Source organism: Pseudonaja textilis, chromosome 1 (assembly GCF_049901715.1).
Source record: "Pseudonaja textilis isolate UNSWEBS1 chromosome 1, rPseTex1.2, whole genome shotgun sequence".
NCBI classification, from domain to species: domain Eukaryota; kingdom Metazoa; phylum Chordata; class Lepidosauria; order Squamata; family Elapidae; genus Pseudonaja; species Pseudonaja textilis.
This window is the reverse complement of record NC_141990.1, coordinates 305,726,371-305,752,684: the sequence shown is the minus strand read 5'-3', so window position 1 is coordinate 305,752,684 and position 26,314 is coordinate 305,726,371. Positions and strand designations below refer to the sequence as shown.

General features: G+C 35.0%; 1 protein-coding gene across 1 annotated transcript in view; it reads right to left on the bottom strand.

Annotated features, from left to right (window-relative positions):
• Positions 1–350: 350 nt before the first annotated feature.
• The window catches only part of C1H14orf39 (chromosome 1 C14orf39 homolog), a 37,074-nt gene continuing 11,110 nt past the window's right edge, over positions 351–26,314 (bottom strand). Inside the window, exons 3-18 of the mRNA XM_087932869.1 lie at positions 25,854–25,910; positions 25,002–25,058; positions 24,438–24,564; positions 23,371–23,460; positions 22,337–22,524; positions 21,698–21,740; positions 18,942–19,277; positions 9,909–10,042; positions 6,999–7,078; positions 6,393–6,469; positions 6,228–6,289; positions 3,617–3,678; positions 3,006–3,154; positions 2,752–2,890; positions 1,248–1,305; positions 351–947 (exon numbers count right to left, since the gene is read on the bottom strand). Coding sequence (XP_087788995.1) covers positions 757–947; positions 1,248–1,305; positions 2,752–2,890; positions 3,006–3,154; positions 3,617–3,678; positions 6,228–6,289; positions 6,393–6,469; positions 6,999–7,078; positions 9,909–10,042; positions 18,942–19,277; positions 21,698–21,740; positions 22,337–22,524; positions 23,371–23,460; positions 24,438–24,564; positions 25,002–25,058; positions 25,854–25,902 — 1,842 coding nt within the window. The 5' untranslated portion in view covers positions 25,903–25,910 and the 3' untranslated portion in view covers positions 351–756. The remainder of the gene's footprint in view (positions 948–1,247; positions 1,306–2,751; positions 2,891–3,005; positions 3,155–3,616; positions 3,679–6,227; positions 6,290–6,392; positions 6,470–6,998; positions 7,079–9,908; positions 10,043–18,941; positions 19,278–21,697; positions 21,741–22,336; positions 22,525–23,370; positions 23,461–24,437; positions 24,565–25,001; positions 25,059–25,853; positions 25,911–26,314) is intronic.

Genomic DNA, 26,314 nt, shown 5'->3' with positions numbered 1-26,314 from the left:
CATAAGGGGCAGAGTTTGTATTGTAATATTCCAATATGTACTTTGTGGTTTTTTTTTGCCTCTCCCTCTAATACTTTTGATTGGAAGATAAGCTAATTAAAAGAAATGCAGTATTAAAGAGATATGTTGATTTCTTTGTCCCATAATCTGTTGGCTAATTGGATCATATTTTGTAGTCTTGAAAATAGACCAGTTCATAGAAGTGACTTTAATGTCCCCTCTTTCCAGATTTGAAGAAATGTGAAGTTTTAATATGGCAATAAAACTTTATTTCAATTTAAATTGTTTTATACTATAACATTTTCTAAGAATTCATGTTTTAAAATGTTGAAAACAATATTTTGCTTATATGTAAAATATATAACAATGTGACAATATAATATTACATATAGCAATAGAACAAAGAGAAACAATTTTGCCATTATTAACTGTAAAAACTTTATCAAAACTGCTTTTATATTCCTGGTGTCATTACAGAAATAAACAGATCATTCTTTTGTCAACATAAGCAAACCAGTTGAAAAAGCTCGTGTGCAAATTTAGATTTAGAAGCTTACACTGTATGCCCCAGAATAAAATGCATTATACACTTAAACAAATAGAACAGATGCCTTTTACTTTTAACGAAGAGCTATTTAAAAACTGAAAAAGAATATAATGAAAACATGTCACATAGATGAAAAATATTTACATTCTCTTTCTTTCATTATTTTTTCTTGTTTTATGTAGAATATTACAACGCAACTAAGGATAAATTCAGAAAAGTGAAAATGGTTTTCTGTTTTCTGAGGAAGATTGAAAACCTTTTAGAGTGGATTGCTCAGATGATCCAAAAGCAAAAGGAAAATTAAAGTCTTCTTTCCCATCTTGAAAAACCTGAGCAGAAGGAACTGTTGGAAATGCAAATGTAAATGAGTCTTCAGTGTCCATTTTCCCAAAGAAATCTCCTTGAATAGAATAATACTCTGAATTAACATTTGATGCAATATATAGCAATACCATATGAATAATGATTATAAGCCATTATTAAAATAAAAAAACAAAACACCATTGTTAATAATAACATGAGACTTGAAATTCTCCAGAAATATTATAAATTGGGGTCGAGATAGCATTGGATGGAGTTCTTTTTAAAATATTTTTGTTTAAAAGATAAAGTTATAGTCTGGCTTTCAGTATAAATGCTCTTCAGTAATTTATGAATAAACAACAGCTAGTCACAACATATTTCTACCATGAAAACTTACCAATACTTTTGTGTGGAGAAATTGGATTTATATTTCCAGCAGAGCAGCTTTCACCTAACTAAAAGACCAAATGAATTCATTAGAAAATGGCACATTAGGTATATGTACGGACAAATAGGATAAGAAATGAGATAAGAGCATAGTCAGTGCTAAACTGGCCACTGGCACTCTCAATAATACCAAAGAAGAACTCATTAGCTTTATTCATGGGGTGGGGATCATGGGGGGGGGGGGTGTCATAGCATCAGTCCGAGAATCTCTGTAACAGAACTTATCATTTTAAAATGTGTTTAATACCTCTCTAACAAATTAAAGATAATCAGCACAGCTTGTGGAAGCAAATCTGTAGTTAATTATGTGGGGTTATTTTGTCTGACCTGAATTATTCAGCTTAATTAGTGGTCCCATACTCTAATTTCTTTCTAAGCATGTTCTATGTACCAGGAATAATTATTTACATTTCCATCCTATCCCTTGTTTTCTCATATTTTTCCTAAACTATTGATTGATCATGTTCCATCAAGTTACTGTTGACTCTTAGTAACCACATAGATAGACTTTCTCCATGACAATCTGTCCCTTGCCTGATCTTTCATCCAGTAGTGCACTCTGGAAGAGACTATTCAGATATTTTAGGGATTTTTTACTTCTTTACCAGGACTCCAAATCACAAAAGTGGCATTCAAATACCAGAACCAAGTGGATGTCTTTATGGGGTCAGTATCCCATTCCCTTTGTTTGAATTTCTTCATGTAGAAATTGGTTATGCCTAGGCTCAATTGGTTTCCCATGGCAATTTCCTCATTTTGCTCATAAAATTCATTGTTATATTGTATGTAGCTTACATGAGGCAATGATGGAAGAGGTTTCTGGTATCTTCAGGAAATATTCTCTTAACATATAGCAATGTCTTCTTGAATTTTGCTGATAATTTGATTAGCTTTCATGTGGTCTCCTTGATCTTTGGTAAAGAATGAGACCACATCAAAACCAATCAATCTATCACCAGAACTGAATTTATTGAGTTTCTCAACAAGGTGAGTTGAATCCTTGGAACTGCACATTGAACAGAGCAGAATAACAGGATATATATAAAGTCAAATGAAGGACATAAGCATAGCATAAACAGTAATGCTAACTTGCATATATAATCAAATATAAAAATGGTGATGTACCATCCAATAAGGAGCACTGTGGAATGGTGACCTGAACTACGGCAGGAGGGAACAAGAACTGTGGCAAGAGCAAAGCCAAGTCACGGTCTGTGTATCAACCAGGCCTTTTGCTCTCTGTTCCTTGGCTTTGGCACCTCTTTATTGGTTTTCTTTCACATTACTCTAGGTACTGATCATGATTATTCTTTCCTCTTTTATCCAAGAAGTTAGGATTTCTATCTGAATCTTGTCAATTCTATTTTAAACCATTAACAAAAATACCAGGTTTCCCTTGTGAATAGATTAATCACCATAAAAACTAGCTATGCACTCTAAACATTTATTTTTACCTGGTCTAATGAACTCTCAGTTTCAAATGCAGAAAAATCAAAAAGATTAAATCCAGGTGACTGTGACTTTGAGGTAAACCCAGCAAGAAAAGAAAAAGCAGGTGACTTGACCATCAATCCTTCACTTTCTGGTGGAAATCTAGTACAATGAAAGAGAAGACGATATGAATTTTAAGTGGAAGTTAAAAATCAGAAAGATCCTGAAGAAAGGCAACATTTGATGCAGTAATAAACTTTGAATGAACAATGCTTACAGTTCAAATGGAGTTCTCATCTCACCAGAGTCAGGAGTTTTTGGAAGAATGTTCGGCTCTAGAGTTATTAACCCTGGAGTTTCTGCAGTATCTGCATCTCTTGTTGAAGAATAATATCCAGGTTTAGTAGAAATTTCTGTCTGCCTGTCCTGTTTAAGAAAATACTGCTATATCATATTTGAAGAAATAATGACTATCACAAATATATTCAGGGCTTTAAAAAATGTTCAACTATATCTTTTTGGAGCAATAATATGAAAGTTGAAAGATATAAATGTATTTATTTATTTTATAAATGTATTTTTTAATTTATATGCCACCCACCTCACCATCCAAACCACTATCCAAATTTGTAAAATCAGTACATAAATGATGGAATAAGAACTGAAGTGTTTCTTCAGAGAGAAATCTACATACACTTGAAGTTGTTAGTCTTCCGTGCAGGTATATTATATGAAAAACATTTTTCTCAACCAACTGCTTTCCAAAAAAGTACAATGTAAGTAATGTAAAGCATCAAACATCAAATCAATTAACATTAGCATATATCTGGTTTTCAAAATTATTGAAAATCATTTAATAGAACAATATAAAAAAATAAATAAACTAACTTGAGATATAGCCGCAGAATCCATTGATTTGTTTTCTTTTTGTTTGTAGTCAGACTTTTTTCCTACCATAGAAAATTATATTTTATAAAAATCAAGATGGTGTAGGATTAGTGATTCTACCGGTACATTCTTGAAAAAGAGAAACACATGTTGCTATATTCCAGCCATGTATATCAGCTTTTAGCATCAGTGTAAGAAAGATTGTAAGATACAGGGAGCAGAATACCAAACAACAATCCATCACTTGATTTATTTCCCTGAAATTGTGGACCCATGGGAAATTCAGCACCTAGAAGGGGTTTCACAACCAGACAATAAAAAATAAATGTATGAAATGAAAGGGTGAGAGACAAAATACTCCAATGCCCAGCTTAAGATCTTGGGGATCTGATGTAGAGTATTACAAGGTGAAGAGCAAAGCATTGTAAGATCAATTGAGAAGGAAAAAAGACGACCTCACTTTACCCAAAGCAGCCATTCATACTTAATTCATTTCTTGCCTCACTCCAATATGTGCAGTACTGCAACTCACTAATGCAGTATAATGGTAAAGGTGCTGGATTGGAGCCACTGTGATTCAGGCTCATTTTATCATGGCATTTCAGAGGGTAACTCTGTGCCAGTCAATCTCTCAACCCAATCTCTCCTTGACTGAGGAGATAAAATGAAGGGTGATCCCTAAGTATGTCACCTAGGTATGTTGCCTAATAGCTAAACAATCTAGATATCTGGCCATAAGCTTAGCCACTCTAGTAAGTGTTTATATATAATTTTATTTTATTCATAATTTTACTCATCATTCATATTGTGCATTTTTAAAATAATTCACTGTTCTGCTTTTATATTTTGAAACACATTTTATATGCTTTTTTTAAAAAAAATGCAATAATGCTGTATTCTGTTACACATATGAAATAAATAAATAAAATTATGCTACCTTGAGCAACCAAAAGAATTATGGGATATAATTCTAGTATAACAATAGCAATAGGATGTAATTGTGGGAAGCCCCCCTCCTTCTAGAAGAATGAAATATTTTGGGAAATATTAAGAAAGGCAGAATATTATATTTCCCTAACAGAGAAATGTAGAAACATATTTTTATAAGCAGGAAGCAACCCCCAAGTTTTTCTAAATAGCCCACAGCAGATGCCAACATTTAAGAGATGAAGAGCTTATTGAAAGAGGAAGACAAATATCTAGAGAGCTAAATTCATAAGTAAACCAAATACCACAGGCAGAAATTCATTCAAGACCTGATATTTTGAAACTCCCTTCAGCAAAGTCTGAACAAAGGTAGAATGTAGGATTAGAAGCAGCGCCTCATTCAAATTCCAAAACAGGACAAAAGCCATTAAGCCACAACAGGAATTGCTCAACACCCTTTCAAAACACAAGCCTCTTCATTGTACCATCCCAGAGCAATCCAAACTTCACCTGGGAATAAGCCAGAGGTCGACTAGATTAGACAAGTACCTAGGATTTGCATTTCCCTTTTGCCTATAGAGCCAGCTATGACCCCTACATAACCCCTACATGGCCCCATAGGAATTTGACAACCACCAATAGAATATTAAAGGACATGTTTTTGTACAGGAACAGCCTGTACAAAGCCCGAAGAAGGTATAAAGCCTTGCCCCCACTCTCAACTCCATTTTGTCAGCTGCACCAGAACCATAAACACTGGTGGTTCTGTTCATCATTAAACCATCTTTCCAATCAGCCTCCATGTTTCCAGTGTCTTTCTCCCAGCTTGAAACTGAATCAGATGGATATTTCTTCCAACTTAGGGCTATGCAAATCCTTTGAAACAGATCTTTCAGAACACACAGGCTTTGCATCCAAAATACAATGAGACAATAGAAGCAGTTTTAACAACAGTTGTGTGAGCTTGGAAAAAAGACAAATTTGCTTTAACAATACAAAAAAGTCATATGTTCCAAAGAACCTGTTTCAAAGAATTTGCACAGCCCTAGAAATGGTGCTTGATTAAGCAGGTATATTCCATATTAATGAGAGATGTCACATCTTGTGTGTAATTAATAAACAATAAAATGTGGAACATTAGGTGTACAAAATAGTAGTCATTGTTGACTTTGGCATAACAGCACATACAAATTTATGTATTTATTTATTTATACAGGTAGTCTTTGACTTACAACAGTTCATTTAGTTACCAAAGTTACAGCACATTGAAAAAGTGACTTATGATTGTTTTTTCACACTTATATATAAAATGTTGAAAATATATTTGATTGAGAGTAATAAAATCTAAAATAATATATTAAATTTTTGACCTATACCATATTATTACTGTACAATTTACAATAAAATATAATAAAAACTAAAAGATTAAATAACTGGTGATAAAAACAGTAATACAAATGTATAAATATGATTTTAACTGGTCTAGTTAATAAAATATTATTTAGTAATATTTATACAAAATCACTTGTATTGCTTCAAATAAGTTATAATGAGTCTCCCAATCTTCCTAAAGAGTATGGAGAGTAAACTATTTTCATCTCTTTTCTAATAAAATCTGCTTTATCATCAGCTACCATAACAGTAAACGGCAGTATATATAATGCATATTTTAGTTAGTTTTTACCTTTTGTATTTTCAATGTTAAAGCATTGTTTAGTAAGTGTGTTCTTCTGATTAGCTAATAATCTGAAACAATTAAGAAAATAATTAATTTACATCAGCAGAAATATCTTCATATATTTTCATAAACTATATATTATTAATGAAGATAGGATGGTTGAAAAATTACCTATTTGATATTTCCTTGGGATCATTTGTTATAGATGAATCTGTTTCTGCAATATTGGTTTCTGAATTATCACATTTCTAAAACAAAACAATATGTATTTCAAATTAAGAGTAGTATAAAATTCTGATAGAAGACCCATTCATTCTCCTAGAGCACTAAAAATAATACTCAAGTGACCTTATTCCTCCCTGCTACTACATTCCTTATCCATTTTGTTAGAAGGAAAACGTAGTGAAAATCCTGTATTTTTAATTGTTTTTATTTATTTTATTTTTAGCATGTCTTTAAGAATTGAACATTGGATGCTTGGACCCTATATACTGTGACAACATATCTTTCAAATAACTTTCCTGTTTTTCCTATGAATTTGTGTACTATACTGTATTTAAATGTAAACAAAATGCAATTGATCTAAAGGATTTCATACAATAGATAGATCTGCCCATACTGACCACATGATGACTTGGAAGACAAAAAGAATCCCAATAGACTGAAAACAGAAATTTTTTGCAAAATTATCTTTAGATGTACTACATTTTTTAAAATACATTTTATTATGTTGAACTAATGGATGCATATTAGTCATTCTGCTTTTTGTTTGCATACCTGATTTTCATTTTCCATATGGTTGAAATATATACTAGTCACTGGTGAATGTCCTGCCAGATCCTCTTTCTTTTCTGCACCTGTATTATATAAGATTATGAGCTCTATGTTATTCAGCTGATTCTCACATAGGAATAATATAAAACTAACATCAAAAAGGTAATCATATAGTAGTAGTCATCTTATGGTAAAAAAGATTACAATATTGGAGTAAGGGTTTTTGCTATTTGCACCCACCATAACACAAAATTGTCTTGGCAACAACTTTTTGGCCATATTTTGCCTTTTTTTTTTAACTGAAGCAATGTTAACACATGTTAACCTGTTAACATGTTAGGAGAGAAGGTGTCTGCAATGAATCAAGGCAGAAGCTGGACTAGTAGGAAATCAATCAATCGATCAGAATAGAGCTGCAAGGGTCCTTGCAGGTCTTCTAGTCCAGTTCCCTGCTCAAGCAGGAGACCCCATACCATTTCAGACAAGCGACTGTCCAGTCTCTTCTTAAAAACCTCCAGTGATGAAGCACCTACAAACTCTGAAGGCAACTTCTTTTCCACTGGTTAATTGTCCTTACTGTTAGGAAGTTTCTCCTTAATTCCAGGTTGCTTCTTTCCTTGATTAGTTTCCATCCATTGTTTCTTGCCCTGCCCTTTGGTGCTTTGGAAAATAAATTGATTCTTTGTGGCAGCTTTTCAAATACTGGAATACTGCTATCATGTCCCCATTAGTCCTTCTTTTCTTTAGACTAGCCAAACCCAAATCCTATGACCATTCTTCATATGTTTTAGTCTCCAGGTCTTTAATTATATTAGTTGCTCTTTTTGCACTTTTCCCTAAATCTCAACATCTTTTTGTAATGTGGTGACCAAAACTGGATGCAGTATTCCAGGTGTGGTCTTACTAAGGCTTTGCAAAGTTGTGCTAATATTTCATACGATTTTGATTCTATGCCTCTGTTTATACAACCAAGGATTTTATTAGCTTTTTGGGCTGCCGCTGCACACTACTGACTCATATTTAAGTGATCATCCACTAGGACTCCAAAGTCCCTCTTACAGCTACTGTTTTTGAGTCAGGTTTTGCCAAATCTGTACATGTTCCTTTTTTCTGCCCAGGTGTAAAACCTTGCTTTCTCCACATTAAATTTCATTTTGTTGGATAGGGCCCATTGTTCAAGTTTGTCAAGATCTTTTTGGATCATGAGCTTGTCTTCTAGGGTGTTGGCTATTTCTCACAGCTTAGTGTCATCTGAAAATTTGAATAGATCTCCTTCTATTCCCGCATCTAAGTCATTTATGAAGATATTGAAAAATACTGGGTGTAAGACGGAACCTTGGGGCACACCCCACTGCTTACTTCTCTCCATGTAGACATAGTACCATTAAGGATTACTTGTTGCATATGGTTTGTCAGTGAATGAATCAGCTATAGGGATTACAAATTTCATGCTGATACAACTTTGTGCTGACCTTCTGCAAACATCCAAGTAGTACAGGGACTAAAAACAGAGGACACTAAGGGTAGTTCAGTGAGGCCCAGAACAACAGAACAATATGGCTATGATCTGGCCAGCATTCTACTACAATTATTCAGCCATGAAGAATGGACATATTCATCAAATAAAAATTACAAATGTTGATGGGCTATACTGATAAAAGATTTTAAGAAACGTTCTGTGTCGATTTAGATTTTGGAAGTACAACCATCTTGTCCATGTTCAGTTTGAGATGGTAATGACACATTTAGCTTAAAACCCTATGCCAGGCTCTTGGAAAGCTATGCCCACAAAGGATGTGACATTTCTTTCTTGTAAGAGGATAAATTGGCAAAATAGCTCTATCTGTTCAGAGTAGGACTTTGTCTCTCTCCCTTGAAAGGGAAAAATGGCACATCACCATAGAAAACAGAACCCAGTCAGTTGTATTTGACTAACTAGTTCCAGTATAACTTGATATAGAAACATCTGTACTTCCTGCAATAAAGATATCAAATTATGCAGAGAAATATCTTAATATATTCTATAATATTCAAATGTATATATAAATATTTAAAGACACAGGTAAGTCATATCACAGGTTGTATATATGCTGTAGGGGAAATGGTACACATATAGCAATAATAACCAGCACTATCCATAGATGGAATATCTAACATTCTATCTATATTGGTATATATATGTATGTATTTATTTTGTATGCCACCCGAGTCACAGAGACTGTAAAAGTAGTCCTTGACTTACAAACATTCATTTAGTAACTGTTCAGACTTACAATGGCACTGGAAAAATGACTAATAACAAGTTTTCTTATTATGGCCATTGCAGCAACCTCAAGATCACATGATCAAAATTTGGGCACTTGGCAACTGGCATGTATTTATGACAGTTACACTGTCTTGGATCAGAAACCTTGAAACTTCCACATCTGGCTTCTGACAAGCAAAGACAATGGGAGAAGCCAGATTTCACTTAATGACTGCATGATTTACTTACAACTGCAGTGATTCACTTAACAACTGTGGTAAAAAGTTTGTAAAAATGGGACAAAACTCACTATACAACTGCCTTGCTTAGCAATGAAAATTTTGAGCTCAATACAGTATTGTTGTATTGTTCTGATGCTGCTGTTAGAAATCAATAAAAATATACTGCAAGTCCAGTACTAATAATACTTTATCAATGCTTTTTTGGGCAAAAAGTTTCATTTCCTTTTATTTTTTTCATATTTTATATTATTTTAAGGCTGTTTCTTAACTAGACTTAACACAATTCTTTCTACAAAACTCTGTTTGCAGACAACTGAGTATTCATATACAGATTATGAACTGAAATACAGCTGATTATGAACATGTAGCACATTTATTTTTATTCACCTAAAAATCTCACAGCTAAATCTCTTAATATTTTGTTACCTCTGTCTGTGATCTGAAATTGTGGTTTCACAGTTGGTACACTTTGAACTAATTTCTGAAAAATGCTAGGTAGATTAAATGGTTTATACGTTTGTTCTTTCTTTTTCAATAAAGGTTGACTCTCTTTGAACAAGCTGAAAGAAAATTTTAAATCAATGAAAGAAACATGGAAATATCTGAGACACGTATTTTACTTTACTTTGAAATAAATGATAGGGACATACAAAAATGCACAATCTTATTTAAAGTCCCTCACTGGATAATGTCTATTGAGCAACTTTCTTAATAGAAATATGAAAACCAAGGAAAAATACCAAATTGTTACAAAATTATTGACCTACCTGTGACTAAAACTGTTAACACAAAGTTTTCTTTTTGAAAACAATACATTATTATACAATATAATTAATTTTAATTTAGCATCGCTGTCTCTGTGAGGCAGATGGGCAATTTCTAAATTTGATTCATAAATAAATAAAAGATAAACAATGCACCCCAACTTTTGTTTTTTTCCTTACTTTTTTTCTTTTTCTTTTGGTTTTCTTTTTGGCTTGTTGACCTTTTTAGCTTTAATTTGTTGGGTTTTTTTTAGTTTTTCCTCTCCGTGTATTTTGTTTAATGAAAGGCAAAAATTATATATAAATGTAATATTTTATAGCTAAATAAGATGCTATGATTTGAAGGATTATTTGTTTACTTTTAACTATCTTTCTTCAAGTATTATCTATTTTTTCCAATGCTTTAGAATGGGAACAGAAGAAGGAACATAAAATAGAAATTAGAGATACCATATGAAATACTAATGTGGAAATGTTCTTTGATTATTGGAGAAAACAAATGGAAAAAAACCACATTGCCTCTTTGAGGATTCATATGTTACTTACTTTTGGTTCCTAGAGTGAATATGTGTTATCTAGGAGCTGGATCTGCTTTTTAAGTTGAGATATTTTCTTGTCTAGAGAGATTCTATACTTATTTAGACTATTTTTTATTTTACTTATTTATTTATTTGATTTGTCAATCGCTTACAAGATAATAGGTATAAGTATAAACATGAGTAAGAATACAGGAAATAGGTATGAATAAATGGGGACAATAGGACAGGGACGGTAGGCACGATGGTGCACTTATGCACGCCTTTATTTCCCCCAAACTGATTTGATCTAGAAAAGTCACTCCATTTACCAGGATCACACAATTGCCCTTTTATATTTTTAGGCAATGTAAGATGATTCCATTCCATTCCAAGGTAATCACTGCAAGGGAACTTTCACATTAGGAAAAGTATCATATAATATAAACCTTGCTGTAATAGCCAACTTATGTGTAAATATTATATTGAAAATCTGTATTTAAACCTGTATTTAAATCTCTGTACAAAATAATAAGTAAAGCAGATACAATTTCTAATACTCTTATGAATTTGTAAGCGGGAAAGCTTCTGGACAAGAAAGATTTCAGCATTCAGTAATCTCTTTATAACTCATGTTTTAATGCGATATATTTGATTTTAAAATGCCACCTTTCATCAAAGTCCTTCTTTCTTTCTCTATTTTTTGCTTTTTCTTCTATCACATTAGAATCCTCTTCCATCTCTTCAGTGTGCTTTTGATCTTCTGTAACATTGCCTAGATGCTAAAAGACAAAATGCATTTATTTTGTGCAAATGTTTTGTTTATTTTTATCTCAGTTTTATTATGTTTACAGATAAATCAAGATAGCAAACATACTTAATTTTCCTCCTCCTATTTTCCTCAAAAAACAACCCTGTGGGGTTAGTCACCCAGCTAATCTAAAGTTACTTATTTCTGTCTAACTTTCCATGCATATATGCACAAACCACATCGTCTTTGACTTTTCTCCTGACAGAATGTACTTAATTAGGTGTTAAACTATCCCTATAATGTGTTTCTTATAAATACATTTCCTTTCTGTTATAGTTATAAATATAGTTATGCATTAACTACTTAGGTTAGATTCTCATTTTCAGAAATACTTCATACACTCCAATCTCTAATAATACTTTTCCACTGTGATCTGATGCAGTGATATGTTCACATAGACTGCAACATAAGTGTTAGATATTCAATGGGAAAAGTCAGTGATGTCAGACTTCCCCCATTGGTTCATTTTCCAGGCGGGAAAATGAACAGCCGTCAGTGGCTGAAATTGTGGACAGCAGCCTGTAAAAAGAACAGCAGGCACACTGGGCGGCAGTCTTTTGTTCAGAGCTAAATAAAGAAATCCTTTCCTTCTACCGTTGTCCTGCCTCTTCAATATAGCCCATATATAACACTGGCGACGAGGATGGGATTCTAGAAGAGAACAAAGGAAACGAGGTGAAGACGGAAAATTCTAACAACTGAATGCTGCTATCACCGTGCTGATCATCAGAATGTCCACCCATGCTCAACCAGAACCTTTTGATCCGAAAAAGATGACTGGGTCGCGTACATGGGACAATTTCGAATGTTTTTAGAAGTGAATTCACTGCAGGATGCAACAGAACAGAAGAAGGGAGCTCTATTCCTGGGATATTGTGGGAATCACCTTTACAAAATGGCTAGAACCCTAGCTGGTCCCAAAGATGTGGAAACAATGGAATGGAAAGAATTACACAAGATGTTAAAAGAACATTATGCTCCCGCTGCATCGTCACTGGCTCACCGACTTGACTTTTACCGCAGAGAACAGAAACCATATGAGACCATAAATGATTACCTTACAAACCTACGAGATATTGCTGCAGGCTGTGAGTTTGAAAATGTGGGAATACCTTTAAGAGATAGAATTGTATTTGGAATATGGGACCTGAGATTGCAAACGAAGTTGATAACTAAAAAGAGCATCTCTTTAAAAGAAGTAATAGAGGAAGCCCGAGCAGCAGAAATCTTGGAAAAACCAGCAGCTAAAATTGAGAAATCCGAGAGCGTTCACTCAGCATGGGGGATGACCAGCAAATATCAGGGAGAGGGTGAGATTGGAGAACTCTCCGAAGAAGAGAAGGAAGAAATACATAGAGTAAAACCTGATCGGGGGGGGGGGGCTCAAGGGATGAGCCAAAGACCCCTATGGTGTGCAGGCTGTAAAGGGAACCACCCCAGGGCAGTTTGCAAATTCAGGGATACTATCTGCCGCTGATGTGAGAGAAGGGGGCATATTGCTGAAGCATGCAGAGCAAATCTGCCAGCATACCCCAGTCAGAGACAAGCAGGATTCCCTAATCATCCATGTGGCCCACAACAAAGGGGATTTCAGAGACCTCCTCATTCAAATTACAGGAGGGAAGAGAATAGAATGGAGAAGGACAGAGACTATGAACACACAATAGTGGGTCATTCTGATCACCATAAATCAAAGAAATTCAACATCACAGTGATAATAGGAGAAAAACCTTGTGATATGGAAATTGACTCCGGATCCTACATATCTATGGTGTCCTGGACAACTATAAAAGAAGCAATCCCTGGCATAACTTGACAACACCTAAAACCACAATGTTTAATACTAAAAGATTTCCAAGAGAACAGAATTCCCCTGTTAGGAAGAGGAATTTTTCCAATAAAATACAGAAACTTCACCAGTGAATTGCCTTTAACTATCGTGGACAAAGAAGTACCAAGCCTCCTCGGAATAGAATGGTTTAGAGCCATAGAAGTAGAGGTGACCATCCACACCATGCAAGCAGAGGAGCACAATCAAATAAGAGAGGACCTGCAGACTGAATTCAAGGATGTGTTTGATGGAACCCTAGGCAAGTATAAGGGGACCCCTATTTCCCTCAACCTTGATCCAAAAGTTCCCCCTGTCAGAATAAAAGCAAGGCGAGTCCCTTTCTCCTTGAGACCCAAAGTGGATGAACAATTAGATAAACTCATAGCCCAGGGAGTACTAGAGCCAGTTGATCACGCTAAGTGGAAGACCCTATAGTCACTCCAGTTAAGCCATATGGGTCAGTCAGAATCTGTGCTAATTATAAAATTTCAGTTAATACGGCATTGCAACAGATCGTGTACCCAGTGCCAGTTGTACAACATCTATTGCATTCAATAGGAAAAGGGAAAATTTTTGCCAGATTAGATTTGGCTCAAGCCTATCAGCAGTTACCTGTGGATGAAGAAACAGCAGAAGCTGAGACCATTGTAACACACAGGGGTGCTTTCAAATGCAAAAGACTGCAATTTGGGGTCAGAGTAGCCCCTGGACTATTTCAAAGCTTAATGGAACGCCTACTACAGGGCATTGTGGGGGGTGGTACCTTATTTTGATGGTGTCCTCGTGGCAGCAGAGGACAAAGAACAACTTAAACAAAGACTAAGGCTAATCTTGAGCAGATTCCAAGAAGCTGGCCTTAAACTGAAAAAAGAGAAATGTCACATAGCAGTACCAAGTGTTGAATTTCTGGGATATTTAATTGATGATACAGGTATATACCCCACCAACAGTAAAATAAAAGCAATTAAGGAAGCTCCCACTCCAACAAACAAAACAGAATTACAGGCTTTCCTGGGACTTTTAAACTTTTACAGTATTTTTCTACCACAGAAAGTGACAGTTCCTGAACCACTTCACAGACTTCTTGATAAAAATGCAGAATGGACTTGGGGGTACAGAGAAGCAACTGCATTTGAATCCATAAGAGGACGACTAACTTCTAACAGTGTTCTAGTACAATATAATGAAACATTACCTCTTTCACTAACATGTGATGCATCTCCTTTTGGGGTAGGGGCCGTTCTCAGCCATAAATTCCCGAATGGCAGAAAAGCACCCATTGCTTTCTACTCAAAAACTTTATCCAAAGCTGAACAGAATTACAGCCAGCTAGATAAGGAAGCACTGGCTATAGTAGCAGGCATTAAGCATTTTCACAAATATCTTTATGGGAGACAATTTGAACTAGTCATAGACCACAAACCATTCCTAGGCATCATAGCAGGAAACAAACCAACACCAAACATATTGTCCCCTAGAATGATAAGATGGACTGTTTTCTTAGCTGCATATAACTATTGCCTTATACATCGACCAGGCAAGACCATAACTCATGCAGATGCACTCAGCTGTTGCCCACTTCTGGAACCTGTTGAAGACCCAGCTCCAGCCACATCCACACTCCTCATTGAAGACATTGCCACCAGCCCTATCACAGCATCAGAGATAGCCAAACACTCAACCAAAGACAAAACTCTGGCACATATTTTAAACTGGGTGTTGAGGGGATGGCCAGAAGAAACACCGGAAGGTGACTTTAAACCATTTAAAATTCAGCAAAATGAACTGTCTGAAATTAAAGGGTGTTTGTTGTGGGGGGATAGAGTTGTGATACCTGAGGTGCTGAGAGAACAAATCTTAAGAATGTTGCAAGAGGGCCACCCAGGGATAGTAAGAATGAAAGCATTAGCCAGAAGTTATACTTGGTGGCCGGGAATGGATAAGGAAATTGAAAAATGGGTTGCAGGTTGTACGCCTTGTCAGGAATCTAGAACTGCACCCCCTTCAGCACCAACCATAGAATGACAATCACCAAAAGCACCTTGGTCTAGAATGCATATAGACCTGGCAGGGCCAATGCAGGGGCAAACATTTCTAATAACTGTTGATGCATATTCAAAGTGGGTGGAAGTAACGATCATGAAAACCACCACAGCAGATGCTGTGATTAAGGTATTGAGGAAATTGTTTGCCACACATGGGTTACCAGATGTTGTGGTATCAGACAATGGGCCCCAATTCACAGTAAACAATTCTGAATGTTTCCTAGCTGAACAGGGAATCCGCCATGCATTATCAGCACCTGGACACACCGAGAATAACGGGCTGGCAGAGAGACCTGTAAGGTCCACGAAGGAAACCTTAGCAAAAATGGGACCAGCGGATTGGCAAATGAAAATAGACAAATTCTTAATGATACAACATATCACACCTTCGGCCACCACACACAGAAGTCCAGCATAACTTTTTTTTTTTAATAAAGTTTTACTGAGTTTTAACAAAACAAATAAAACATCTTATTTGAGTACACCATGGTTCTGGGTTATCACATTTCCATACAGATACAATTTCATATGCATATTCATCTTATGTATTCAACTTCATATCTTATTACTCTTTTTCCAACTTCTCACTATTTCTCCCTTTACTTCTCTCAATTTTCTTTTATGGTTATCTCATTTTCTTCTTATTCAATTGTATTTCTTTTACCTAAATTTCTATATCTTTTTATTCATTGTACTTATACTTTTGTCTGTCTTGTTTACAATTTCATATATTCTCTTCCAACATTCTTAAGAAGCAAAATTCCCCCTATGATTGCCAATCAAAGTGCAACACCTTTAAATCTTATTGTTATTATCATAAGAAATCTCATTAAACATTGAATTTGTGCATTCTAAAATTATAACATTCAAATTTCTAATATCTATTTTAGATCATGTAAATCTCATCATTCAGACTCTGCTTGGTACTTCCCCTTGAAAATGTAAAAAGAAAACTTCTAAAAACATAGCAAAAACAATATATATATAAACATTAGTAAACAAAATAGTTATTCAAATTCATTCTAGTACTGGTATGAACCTTGTAAATCTTTCACGTTTCTTTTCAATATCTATCAATCTTTGAGAACAATTGAAATGTTTCCCTCCCTTCTTCATTATTACTTAACTGTTAATAAGCATACCATTGGATAGTCATACAGTTGTATCTTATAAATTATTTACTATTAATAAGCAAAATAATTATTCAAATTCATTCTAATAACTGGTATAAATTTCCTTATAAATCTTTCACATTTCTTTTCAATATTTTATCAATCTTTAGAAACAATTGTAATGTTTCCCTCTCTTCTTTATTATTGCATTAATTATAAATAAACATACCATTAAATAACAATATAGTTTTATCTCATAGATTATTTACTTATTTCATTTCTAACTCATTACAATATTCTACTGTCACAACACTATCTTTTGTGCCTTTGCAGAATCCTCACTTTTAACTTAATTTAACCATTGTCTCTGTGTTTTCTAGCTGAGCAGATACCTTTAATCCTGGTACGTTTCCCCTTTTTCTTTATTTCCTGTTTTTGTCCCTCATAAGTTCTTTCTCTTTCTATCTTTCCCCACTTTTTCTCATCCCGTTTTTATACCCTTCTCTCTCTAATTTTCCCTTCTGTAGTTTTCTTTTCTGCTTCTCCTTGCTGCTGTACTTCTTTTTCAGACTATTTTTCTTTTTGGCTGTTCCCTTTGATCTCAAACTTTTAACTCCTTTCCCCCTTTTCCCCCTTATTACCACACTTTGCATTATTTGATCATTAAAAATGGCTTCTTCTTTGTCCCACCCTTCTTCTTGCTCTTGAAGCTTTTCCTTTTCATAGTTCAGGATCTCCATTTCAAAAAATTCAAATACGAAGCCAAAGGATCTTCCTCCGCTTTCTGCATCTTCTTTCTGTTTTTTAAGACTCATCTTCAATTCCTCCAGGAGTGATGGCATTTTAAACACTTTTGAACAACCACCTGATTGACTTTAAGTAAAAATAGAAAAAGAAAGAAAAAACCAATGCCAAAACCTTTTTTTAAAATCACCAAATGATCCCAGACTGTTCCTTCTTGTTTCTTTCCTTTACTTTTCCTTTCCGTAGGTTACTGTCTCTTTTAATAAGATTTCAGTTACAATGTATCCTCGGGAGTCTTTTCAAAGTTTCACTGTTAATCCTGTTTATTTTTCCAGGTGACACTCCATTTTTTCATTATTCCGAGTCCCACCCTTTTGCCTCCACTCTTTTCCTTTTTAGAGCTTTAAAATGACCAAGAAAAAAATCTTTATTCTCCTTTTGACACTTAGATTTCAGCTTAAAGTTGCCCATTAGTGTCGAAATAGATTAACATACATTTCTTTCCATACCATTTGTAATTGTCAATTTTAAGGTTAAAAAAAGGGTTTTTAACCTCCTTTTCTCTCTCCTTCGCCGCTTAAAAATCTTCTTTCAGAAGTATCCCTCTAAGTACTTTTAGATTCAGGGTACCTTGCTTAGATGTTCTCTGTTGTTTATCCTAGTCTGTCCTGCTTTCCTCTTTGTCTTCCTCCTGCACAACCTTATCCAGTCGGGTTCTTCTTTGAGGTGGCCATTTCTGACCACCGCTGCAACTGCCTTCGGGGAAGGGAGTTTAGACCAGCCAAGGAGGAGAGATGCAGCTCCCCTCCACTTGGCTAGCAATCTCCCCCCTCTTCACCACCTCTACGGGGTGGCTTCAGCTCCAAATCCAAAGGATCGGGGCGCTCCAGCAGCAAGCACAGATCAAAACCATGCATGATCGTGGATTTCGGTCTGTCGCTGAAGAGACCCAAACCAGAAGCACCTAGAAGTCCAGCAGAACTTTTAATGGGACAGAAGTTAAGATCAGAGCTAGATAGATTACACCCAAACTACAATCCAAGCACACCAATAGATTCAATGAGTAAATGCAGATATTTGAAGATAGGTCAATCGGTCTATGCTCACAACTATACAGAGGGGCCACCATGGGTCCCTGCATGAGTAGTGCAAGTCACAGGTCCCTGATCTTATAGAGTAGAACTAGAAGATAGGAAAATATGGAGCAGACACATAGACCAACTCCAGGGACGATTGGAACAGAATCTGAATGACCAGAAAACCCCAGAAACAGAAACACAACATAGACCAACCGTAACAACTACAAATACTGAAAACAGAGGCCTCCTCACTCTAGGGTGGGACTCAAACTCAAGTACACCGCAGGATAATTTAGCTGAAAGTGGGGAAATCTAGCAAAGGAACTCAGAGCCCTCTATTCCATTGGAGCCAGCCTCGCCCCTGAAAAACCCTGAGACTGGCTCTGGAGTGACAACAGACCCAACTAGTCAGGTTGCCACCGCTGGGGGGCGGTGTGAACTGTGAAGGTCCAGTCGCACTCACAGGAGTCCCTCCTACTTGCGTGATTATGTCTGTGAGTGACAGCTGATCGGATGAATGCTTCTTCCAGGAGGGGAGGGGTATTGGATATTCAATGGGAAAAGTCAGTGATGTCAGACTTCCCCCATTGGTTCATTTTCCAGGCGGGAAAATGAACAGCCGTCAGTGGCTGAAATTGTGGACAGCAGCCTGTAAAAAGAACAGCAGGCACACTGGGCGGCAGTCTTTTGTTCAGAGCTAAATAAAGAAATCCTTTCCTTCTACTGTTGTCCTGCCTCTTCAATATAGCCCATATATAACAATAAGCACTTACCTCTTTCAAATAGTTCATTTTCTTTTCTAGCTCTTTTGCAGTTTTGACAAGTTCAGCTGATTGCTGTGTGAGAATTGCTGCATGAGTAAGAGTTTCCTTTGTGTTCTTCCGCAGAGAAGCACTTTCATATGTTAAGGAATCACTCGAACACACAATTTAACATTCACATAAAAAGCTAAAAAGCACCACAATGCTGCTCAGAGTTATGAAGAGCTCATTTTCATTTAAACACCTGAAATCAATGAATTGGATTCTCCATAATTTGAATAATTTTATTCTCCATCCAAATTTACTGTTTGTGATTAACATGTACCTGAATCATTTATTGGCCTCCCCAAAGTATACAATATAAGACACATTCAAATCTATATTTAAAAATTGCTAACTTGTAACTAACATGAAACATATCATGTTAATTTCATATGGCATTTTAATTATGTGAAGTTGACTTCCAACAATTGGTCCTAGTATTTCAAATTAAACTGAGAATTAGACGATAGTACAGTCTAGTGACTATGGTATAATTTGTATATTAAATGATCAAAAGTTTAGAAAACATTACATAAAACATTTGAAAAGATGAAGCTCTGCTAGCTTCTATAAATCTGGGGCCGAGGTAATGATGTTAATGTTAATGTTAATTCCATTTCAAATAAAACATGAAAGAAAATTGCATTAATATATTGAATGAATTTACACTGGTACTACACTGATAGAATGGTATCCAGGAATAAAGCAAAGTATTCTACTTTTGTGTAATCCCTCCTCAAATCTCCAAATTGGTTCACTGGACCGGGGGAGCTATTGAAGCAAAATTACACAGACATATAGGGGGAGAGATGAAGAAGAGTGAGGGTATAAGTCCATTTTTAGACATAGGCTCTAAGAGATAGCCAAATTTGCTTTAATCTTATCCCCAAAATTTAAGATGCAATATGATGTATGGAAGGATAACAATTTACATTTAGTAGTTCTAAAAATAATACATACCATAACTAATTACTGTAATAATCTTTTATTTAACTAAGTAGAGTCATTTTAAACCAAATTTAAACTAGCGCTTCCTATTTCCCTATATGGTGTCTTGATTACAATTACATATCCTGAATATATGGGTATTGTCCACAATTCCTTCTCATCGTTCTAATTTAGTCAGCTTCTTAAATGGCAAAATACATTATTGGTACATATGCTTTCCAATTGATTTAACACCTTGAAACTATCAAGCTTCCCAGGAGGTGACAGACGGGTGGACTCTGGTGGTGATTAATGCTTCCCTACAGGAGGGAGAAGTGCCCCAGCACTTTAAGGACTGTGGTCTGTCCTCTTCTTAAGAGGCCATAGCTGGATTCCACCCGGTTGGATAATTTCTGACCTCTCTCCAATCTTCCCTTTGGGGGGAAGGTTATTGAGAAGGTGGGTTGTCTGGCAGCTTCAGAGGTTTCTGGATGAAACAGATTATCTTGACCCCTACCAGTCAGGATTCAGGTCTGGATTTGGGACAGAAATGGCATTGGTTACACTTTTGGATGATCTCTGGTGGGAGCGGGATGGGGGTAGTGCTTCCATCCTTGCTCTACTTGACCTCTTGACAGCTTTCAATACCATCAACCATGGTTTTTTCCTGGGGCGACTTTGGGAGATGGGAATGGGAGGCCTTGTGCTGTCCTAGTTCATTTCCTTCCTCTGTGGCCATTCTCAGTCAGTGTTGATAGGAGGGAAGAGAGCCAGCCCTCGCCCATTACTTTATGGGGTTCTGCAGAGCTTGGTACTCTCTCCACTCCTGTTCAACATTTATATGAAGCCACTGGGTGAGATCATCTGTCACCATGGACTGAGGGATCATCAATATGTGTCAGCCCATGATGAGTTAAGTGATGCTGTGTCCTCCCTCTAGCAGTGCCTGGAGGCTGTTAGGGGCCGGATAGGGAGCAACAAGCTGAAACTAAACCCCTGCAAGACCGAATAGCTCTGGTTTTGGGGTTTGTTGGCTCAGGGAGATTGATACCTTTGGTCTTGGATGGAGTGGCACTACCGGAAACAGACCCTGTGCATAATCTAGGGGTTTTCCTGGACTCACGATTCCTGCTCAAAGAGCAGGTGGCTGTGGTGGCCAGGAGGGCCTTTGCACAACTGCAGGTTGTGCACCAGTTATGCCCTTTCCTGGACCAACAGTCCCTACTCACAATCACTCATGCCCTAGTCAGATTAGAACGGCCTCCGTTCTAATACTCTTCCAGAAGGTGCTGAAAACCTGGTTCTCCCAATGGGCCTGGAGAACCCAGAGTGGGATGGAGCCCATTAAATGGCCTGTGTGATCTACTGTCGCCGGGGCAGGGAGTGGGAGTTGGGGAGTGATTTTGTTATATTGTACTATATTAATTTATTTGATTCTTTTTGTTAGTTTTTATTGTTTTAAATGTGGTTTTATATTCTGTAAGCTGCCTTGAAACGCCATGGGTGAATAGGCGGCAGTATAATTCAATAAATAAATAAATAAATGATAGAATCAAAAGGGGGAAGAAAGACTTGAATGGATACATATATGTTGCCCATGAAGAAAGTGATTGGAAAGGACCAGGTTCTGGAAAAAAAGATGGTAATCATTTAATCTCATAACTGTTCTGCATCTTATTAAACAACAAAGAAAGAAAACAGAATTTTGCTAATTCCTTCAACAGAAATTAAACCTAGATTTTATGGTCTCAGAACAATTGCATTTCATAGCAATCTTGTCCTGTTTATAGAGATCCTCTTTCCCTTTTTTGGCATATTAGTTTTGGGAGATGTGCATAGATACATACTTACAAACTTCATGGTATTTTTGAAAAAATGTAACATTAGAAATCCAAATCAGCAGTTCCAGAAGAAAATGTTTATAAACCAAACATATAGAAGTAAAGCATATAATAAATTAATTCATCCATGTGTGGATAACAGTATTAATCCAAATAAGAAATACAATATTTTTAAAGCAAATAAACACATTAAGCATAATATGACAGATTTCAGAGTAATGCACTTTTTATCAATAGCTTTTAATTTCAGGGGGAAATGCCATTTTGAATATGCCCATAAAGGGAAAATATTGTGAAACAATAATTTAACTTTCACATTTATTTTAACTTATTGTCTAAAGACTGCATAAATGAAATTAAAATTATTAAAAGCATATTTTACTGTGAAGATCTATAAGTTCAGCTTCTTTCTGCTTAAATAATTTGGAATATTGTTGAACTCGATCTTGAATTTCTTCATATTCTTTTTTTTCACGATAATATTCTTGGGCGATTGTTGTTTCTAAATATTTTGCTTGGTGCTGTCTGAAAACTTCTTGATATTGATTCATATAATCCTGGTACATTTTTCTTTTAAAACAAGAAAATAGCCATTTTTCACTGGTGAAATAATTGTATTTTCAAAAGATGATCACATTTTACAATATACACTATATTCAACTGATGTTTTGCAACAATATTAACACCATATGCTATTATTTAATTAACTATGAATATTTCTGACAATTTGTATTTATTACTAATATATGGTCAGAATGCTTTGCTTGATTTAATTAGGGCATCTGTTGGAACCCTGACATATATACTATCACTATTAACCATATGTGACATCCTAATTGTAATTACCCATGAAAATATATTTTATATTTTTCTCAACTGCAATTTTCATTTCTATTTAGTAATGAATAAAATTTATAAAATTATCAAATTTCATCAAATTATTCATAATATAACCATCTCTAAGTGTTTAACAAAATATGGCTGGGAAATCACTGGATATAAAATAGACCAAGTTGAAATGTTTAAATATCTGGACATTGCTCTTCAGCTCTCATATTCCTAAAAGGTAGATTATGCATCATGAATACAGTCTGCCAAAAGACTGTATTCCTATTGCCAAAAGGTGTAAGGCTATAATTTCAATGTTCTTTTTCTATAATGTGGATTTGTAAATCCCTTTTCCCCTTAAAATAATATTATAATTCTGTCATTCATTTATTCAGTCTTACATATTCTGTCTTTTAGCACTGTAGTATTGTACATATATTTTATTAATTTTATTTCTCTTAATTTAATAAAAATATGTTTCCATCTGAGTTTTTAAAATTTGATTTCAAAACTCTATACTATTCTGGTTAATGAATATAATACAAATGTTTAAGACGTAGTATGAAATGTTCATATGTCTTTGCATACTTGTCTTTTTCTGTTGCTTCTTGGCAATTCTGAAGTTCTTTCTGTAAATATTCTTCATGTTTTTTCAAAATAACATACGTTGGTTTCCAGCTAGATCAATAAGTTTAAAATGATAACAATTATTTATTTGTTTAGTCAGCATAATTTAAGAATTGTCCAAAGTATCAAAGCTATAATATAATTCTCTCTGAACTCTTTCCAGTGTCTCAACATCTTTTTTATACTCGGTCATCACAATATAAAAAAGATGTTGAGATTCTGGAAACAGTGTAGAGAAGAGCAACAAGGATGATTAGTGGCTGGAGGCTAAAACATGTGAAGAATGGTTGCAGGAATTGGATATGTCTAGTCTAATGAAAAGAAGACTAGCAGTGTTCCAAATTTTTAAAGGGCTGCCAGCTGGTCTTTGCTTGCACATGTGTGTTAGAAAGCGGAAAACCAGCTGACGGCACATGTGCACGCTGGGAAGCTGAGCTTCTGATTTCCGGTGCTCCCGTGCAGCGCCCCAGGGAGCTGCTCTTCCAGTTTCCGGCGTGCGCATGCACAATTCCATAAGTAGTTTAGGCACTGGTGCTGAAAAGATTTGCCACCACTGTTCTAGTGTGAAGTGTTATTGAATGACAAGTTAAACGTTATCAGTTTACTATTTTCCCTTTTTAGTTTTAACTGGTTGTGTCCTGATTATACCTCCAATATTGCAAACATTCTTCAAAGGAAAATTGTTTTAGCCCTCGGACGATTTGAGTTACATTACTCTGCATATTTTCAGCTCCTTTGGGTGCAATCTGGAAGCAATTTTAAGGAGTGCGACAAATATGGTATCATTGCATAAATGTCATAACTTACCTATTTGCAACATATGCTGTGACATAATAACATAATTGCATTATTTTGTGATGATGATATCATTGATCACATGGCATCATTTTGACATCACTGTGTTATTATGGAATTCTTATTATTGATTTTTAGTGATTTTGATAATTTTTCCAGTGAAGAGAAGAATAAAGTAAGAAGGGTAAAACAGGGTTTATATAAATAATTATAAGCATATACAATATACTTACATGTTACAGTTCTCTTTATTGGTATTATTCTGTCTGCATAAGCTAAGAATTGCTTCCTCACTTTTATTTATTTCTTCATGTAGGTGGCAGATTTCACTTTTTTTCCCCAAAATGTTTGCAGTATATACTGAAAATAAAATTTTGTATATCTGGTATATAAAGAATTTAAGACTGAAATAAACACTTCATGGCATAGCATAGACATAAACATCTGTTCCCAACCACAGTGACACCAAAATGACAAAACTTATTTGTGAAAAGATAAAATATCTCTACCATTTCATATTTGTATTATGATATCACATGCGGATGGGTAAGGGGGAAAATAACTAAAGTGATAATAGATCTAAGATATTGAGAGGCAGAAATAAAATTGCTTTGGAAAAAGTAGTAAGAATATGAAATACTTTATAATATGAAATATGAACTCATAAATATGAAATATTCAAAATGATACTAAATTTGCAAAAGTAAAAGTAAAAATAAATCCTTGAATTGAACCATGGCATCATTTTTTTTCTACAATATTGCATCCTATTTTATATATTGATAAAATATACTCACACTGTATCTGTTGTCTTTCATATTCCTTGGAGTAAGATGCTTGTTCAAGCTGAAAAACTGAACAAGATATATACATATTTTGTATTGATATAAATCAAATTTAAATGTAAAAAAGAAATATGCATTTTCAGTCATAGTTTGGTCAATTTTCATTGCCATTCTACATGAATTTCAGTTGAATTTGAATCATAGCAGAGGTGATATTCAGCAGGTGCTGACCAGTTCTGGAGAACCAATAGCGGAAATTTTGAGTAATTCATTGAACCGGCAAATACCACCTCTGACTGGAATATCCTTCCCCTGCCATACCCACCAAGCCATGCCCACAGAATCAGTTGTAAAAAAAATTGAACCCCACCACTGAATCATAGTATGTAATTTCCCCTATTTATTCCAGATCTAATTCTGTATCTCTGTATCTAATTCTGTTACTTTTACTATTGAAAGTTTACAATTATTTTTCTTGTTTAGTGTCTCCTTGTTCATTTAAAAAACGCAAAAGGTAAAATAAAAGAAATGGGAATAGGAAAGTAAAATGAAAAATAAGAGAAGAGTTTGGGGCTAACAGATCTGACCTGCAAATATCTAAATGATCTTTATTTGTAAGTCTGTTCTGCTCTAAACAACATAGCTCCATATGTAATTTCTAAAATCTTTGTCTGAACTAAGAAACTCTTTAATGAAATTATAACTAGTGACATTTCTATGTAATGTCACATCCTCTCATAAAGAGCTTTATATAATAGCCATCTGTACAATTAATTCAGATAATCCAAAAATTTTGACTACTTGGAATAAAAAGTTAGGAATTTCTTTTAGTGACTATTTTTAGGATAAAACTTTCTAACATACCAAGTTGTAGCAGCAGCTTGTCCAGATTGCTTAAGAGAATATCAACCATTTTGGAATCTAAATTTAAAAGCAGGAAAAGAAAATTATAAACTTACAATTGCAGAGAATCACCCAAATAATATTTTTTCATTGTTTGCTCATTTATTCTATTTCTTATATTCAAACTTCATTAATAATTGTTGCCATCACTATTCCCAATGTAAACTTGTATAAGTTGAGGGGGGTAATTTACAAAAAACAAGCAAAGGTGCAAAGTTTCAAGAAAAGAATTAAAGAGAAATACAGATGCTGAAAAGCTGAAAATCAGATACAATCAAAAGGTAAAATTAATAAATATTAAACTATATTCAGTAGTTGAATTTAATTGTACTAAAGAGGTGTGGATCTCATGCCTGGGTGCTCAAAATATTTCAGTCTTCAAATATTTTAACTTCCAAACAACCTTTCAAAATGCCTAACTT